We start from the raw sequence: 4,882 nt of genomic DNA, 5'->3' as shown, positions 1-4,882 counted from the left end.
TTTTTTGGGTTTTAATAAAAAAATGAAACTTTAAAAACTAAAAATTATTGTTTTTCCGGGGGGGGTTTTTTTTTTTTTTTTTTTTTAGTTACTCGATATCTAAAAAAACAGTTTTTATTGTTAAAACTGTCACAGATGGCCCAGGTGGAGCCCCAAATTAAGGGTTAAACAAGCTTTACATGTCAGATCTTTTAAAAAAGGGATCAGCTGCTATAAAGAAGAGGTGCAAAAAAAAATAAAAATAAAATAAAATAAATAAATAAATAAATAAAGACAATTTTGGTTCTTCAATTGTTTTTTATTGTTCACTATAACCCAAAAGTGGTGATAATATCACTTCTTTTCTTTCTCCCCTATGATCTGTAAAACTACTGACTTAATAACTTTCAGCAGCAGTGATTTTATAGGTTATATGTGGAGGCATTACAATTTAGAAAAGCCTAATTTTAAAAAAATTGACATAAAACGAGAGATGTGTATGAGCTACTGGCTGCGGTGTGAGTGATCTACTCACTCTGAACCTCGATGACTTTCTCCATAGAGCGCACAGCGTTAGCATTTGGTTTCTGCTGTAGCACCTCGTAAGGAATGGGGTCCAACTGAAACAGACAGAAAATTAGATTAAAAACATTTCTGGCTTAATGTTTTCATTTCTCTACAAGCTCTACCAGACAACTCTGACACTATGTAATGTGCTTTTACTGCAATTTAACTTATGTATTCTGGAACAGATACATAAATTACATCTACAGCGAGCCTCATTCAACATCCAGGCATTTTATTTGTTGGTATTATAGCTGCAGCTTGATAAATACTCTGTGAATGAGTTCCGCAGGTGTTCAGAGAGTTTTCTCCAAAACCCCATTTGACCCGATGCAGTCCCAACGCGGTTTACAGGATCATTTTTGAAATGCTGACCACAACCCACTGTTAAGTCAATCCAAGAGGTTGGGAACAATCTCAAGCTGCTGACACAATAAAAAAAAAATCCCGTCTGCAGATGCACGCCTCTTCCCTCTCCTCGACAGCTTTGCTACTCTTTGACATAAACTACACTGTGTGCTTTGTTCTGAGTCCCACTCGAAGGAAGCACATGGGTATACGCAGATGCACATACTTGGAAACGGCCAGTTCATACATACACCTCAGCGAGAACGGCTAAATCTATAAAAAAAAAGAAAAAAAACATCCCTCCAAGCCACAATTCAGAGCAAACAGAGCTATTCCCTCAGGTGCCTTCCTAACCCGGAATGATTTAATTTCCCCTTTGGCCGACGATTCGTTCGACACTTTCACATCCCGTTTCGGCACACAGCCTCATTTAGCTCCACATTCCTCCTCAGACGGCACACATCCCTGTTCTGCTTTGTCATAACCCCAGAGGAACAGCACGCCAACATGGAAACATGGAAACAGAGACATGCAGAGTTAGAAAGAAGGGGAAGGAAAAAAGGTTTGGCTTGACGTTTGGAGAGCACGATGCCAGAAAGAAAGAGGGGATGGTCGGTCTGGCGAGGCCAAGACTAAGAGTTTTATTTTAATTAAAGTAAATAGAGTATGGGAGGGGTCCACTGGGCCGAGGGAGCAAGGCACTTCGGGGAGAGATGGATACTTTAATCCTGCTGTGGCACGACAGGCTACATCATGCACTTGAGGAGTATGCACGCATTCAGCTCGTGCACAGCTCTTTTAAGTAACTTGTTACACGATGGGCTCTTTTTCAAATAACAGGGTCCCATTAATGCTGCAACTTGAATATACCTTTTATTGCCATAAGAATCAGGGCGCCTCTTGAAGCGTCCGAAGAGCTGAGTCAGACTCTCTGGTCCAGTACTTAATTAGTTCAGATCTCACCTAAGAACAGGAACTTATTGTGTTAACAGGTATCGTCTCCTCAGAACAGGAAGAAGTCACATGTGGAGTACCACAAGGTTCTATCATGGGACTCCTCCTATATCATATCTACATGCTCCTTTTAGCTCATATTATAACAAGAAATATGATGATTTATCATAAATATGCAGATGATACACAGCTCTACCTTATATTGTCACCAGTTGACTCAGAACCCATCCAAGCACTGAAGAAATGCATTGGTGCCACAACTTTCCATAACTTTCTCCAGCTGAACAGAAACAAAACTGAAGTTGTTATATTTGGACCTGAACATAGAAACTTCTGGTCCAAAGATAATAACTGAGTCAGCACTAGAAACTAGTGATCAGGTCTGTAATCTGGGTGTGGTGATGAAATTCGACACCCAGAGACACATAAAGACAATTTACAAAGTCGGCCTTCTGTCACCTGAAGAACATTTCCAGAATTAAAAGATTAATGTCTCAGTACGATCTAGAGAAACTCATCCATGCATTTATTTTTAGTGTCTTCACAGGTCTCGACTATAAACTCCACTATCAAAATCATTGAATTCATGTATTCCAGTCACACAGATCACAGGTGTAGAAATCCAAGCACCTGGGAATGCAAACTGTTTCTACAAACATAATATGTGAAATAATGGGTTTTTCTCAGATGTTTACATTATGATATTTGGTGCCTTAAGAAAAATAAATAAATTCTAAGGCTGTTCACAGAACGGTAGGAAAAACCCATGAATTAGAAACTGACACAAATGAAATGGACGCTGTATGAAAGTGGCACAACGTGACTGTGGCTAAGTGAGAGAAAGCAGGACTGATTGATCTTTAGCATCCTAATGTTTCCACATTGGGGGATTCAGATCATCAATCTTTCAGTCAAAGTGCACTTCTCCAAAGGTTCAGCCCATGCTGCTCCAGCTTTCCTCGGCTCCCTGTCAAAGCGAGGTCAGGGGTTCTCCGGGGTTTGCTGGAGTTCAGCTCAGAGCAGAGCTGGACGGGGGCAACTTGTCAGTTTGATCGACAGCCGGGCCTCACACTTGTAAACTTTAATGACTCTCGTCCTGGTACCCCAGGGGCCCAAACTCAGCAGGTAGGGTAAAGACGCACATGAATGAGCAAAGGACACATGAAGGAATATTGTAAACAAGCCTACATTTGTTCCTGACGTCATCCGTAGCAGGAACACATTTCGCTGCTTTTACCTGCACAGTGAATGTGTCGCGGTCTTAAAAAGTCAGACAGACATGTTGGATTTAACCGATCTCTGAGGGTATCTACGTCCCGGCCAACAAAACCAAGACAAGCCATGAGCTGAGTGAGAGGAATGTGGCCCGGTAAAAACATTCCTAAGGGAGGCTCAAAGCAAAACAGTGGAAAGATGAGGAATTCTACTTGTTCAGCAAAATAAAAAAGTGCACAAGGCATCCATTGTTTACCGCTTTGTCTGTGTGTACATGCTAGCAGCTGCTAAAATCGTCTGATTATGTTATGCTAACTGAACAAGGTAATCACATGCATTGTGCAAAGCAGGCGACCTTTTCAGATAAGTTTCTTCTTGGATTTTGTTTTTCTTTTGGGGGGAGGAACAGTCGGGCCTACAGGGCGACAAGTGAAGCTGAGCAATTTTACTGTAACTGAAGAGCAAACACGCTTAATGACCTCACGGACGGCTGGCAGCAATTAGCATATTAGCTAGTTGTTTATCAAATAATTGCTAACAACCATGGTTTGGAGTTGGCCGACATCTGTACTGGAGCAATCATCAATTAGTACAGAGGTCAGAGTTCACTGGCGTAGATGGAAATGCATCATTCATGAGTTATTTAAAGGAAAAAAGTATTGGTGATTAAACATTAGAGAAGAGGAAAAAGGGGTCTGTAGCGGACATTTTTTTTTTTTTTTCATTTTATCAAACTGGAATAAGTGGTTTTAAACAACACAGAGGATATTGTTATCAAAGCATTGCTATACTGCTCACAAACAAGCTACAAAACACTACAAGTCAACACAGAAAGGGAAAAATGAACATGTCTGAGGACACATCTCCTGCTAAATTTGCCACAAAATCAAAGTAAAGCTAACCATTAGTTAGATGTTTAAAAATAAAGTCAAAAAAGACACAAAATATACGATTTAACAGGAAATTTTAACAATGTCGAGAGATGTTGGTGGTTCATTCAGATTGAAGGGGAGTGGGAGAGAGCAAGCTATTAGCAGATAACAAGAAGGCTAAATATGTTACAAATATATTTATAATATATATCATAATAACATATATAATATATATATTATGATTTTTGTATCTTCCATCACATCAATTTAAATTAAAACTGCAAAAATCCCATAAAGCGTGTAACATGGCACCACACCTGCCTTCTTGTAAAGCGAAGAATAGGACATTCAGCCCTCATGTTTGGATCAGAGGTTTTTATTACGGCAATGTTGTGGGTCGAGGAGCTTCCCAGACAATACAGAACCTCAGATGGTTTGATGCAGCACAAACAAAAGCACAGCTGACCAGTTAACCCAGCTGTGGTTTAATGCCTGGACCCACTCGGCATTACCACAAACAGACCCACATTTAGCCAAGAACTAAAGTTTATTCTGGAGGAAAAACTCGCTTACTGGATAAGCTTGAAAAAACTGTTGTCCATTGGATGGCCAGGCAGGCTGTAGTCACTCACTGTTTTTGTTTAAATTTAACTTTGGAGTTGCTATTTGAGGCTAAAACACAGCTTTAGCTGGTGAATCAAAACTAAAATAAAAAGAGTGGGTTTTTATTCTTGTCTTCTCACTCGGCTCTACACCAACATTTCCCAGCAACATTCCAAAGTCATTACAGGGACCTTACTGGGGAGCATAAAAATGCTTTCTTCCTGGTGTTTCGATCTGATTTTAAGTAGGTTTTTTTTTTTTTTTTTTTTTTTTTTTTTTTTTTTTTTTTTTCTTCCCCCCTACACAAAAAAAAAACAAAAAAAAAAAAAAATCTCTTTTTTTTTAAA

General features: G+C 39.5%; 1 protein-coding gene across 3 annotated transcripts in view; it reads right to left on the bottom strand.

Annotated features, from left to right (window-relative positions):
• Positions 1–4,882, bottom strand: part of hdac4 (histone deacetylase 4) — a 137,806-nt gene that overhangs the window by 5,284 nt on the left and 127,640 nt on the right. For all 3 annotated transcript variants that reach the window (XM_015029909.1, XM_015029911.1, XM_015029910.1), the window contains one exon: positions 515–599. In XM_015029909.1, coding sequence (XP_014885395.1) covers positions 515–599 — 85 coding nt within the window. The remainder of the gene's footprint in view (positions 1–514; positions 600–4,882) is intronic.

The sequence above is a fragment of the Poecilia latipinna genome, unplaced genomic scaffold (genome assembly GCF_001443285.1).
Source record: "Poecilia latipinna isolate Pla-1442-1.1 unplaced genomic scaffold, P_latipinna-1.0 Scaffold167, whole genome shotgun sequence".
NCBI classification, from domain to species: Eukaryota; Metazoa; Chordata; class Actinopteri; order Cyprinodontiformes; family Poeciliidae; genus Poecilia; species Poecilia latipinna.
Note: the sequence above shows the minus strand (reverse complement) of the source record. Positions and strands in the feature narration are given on the sequence as shown.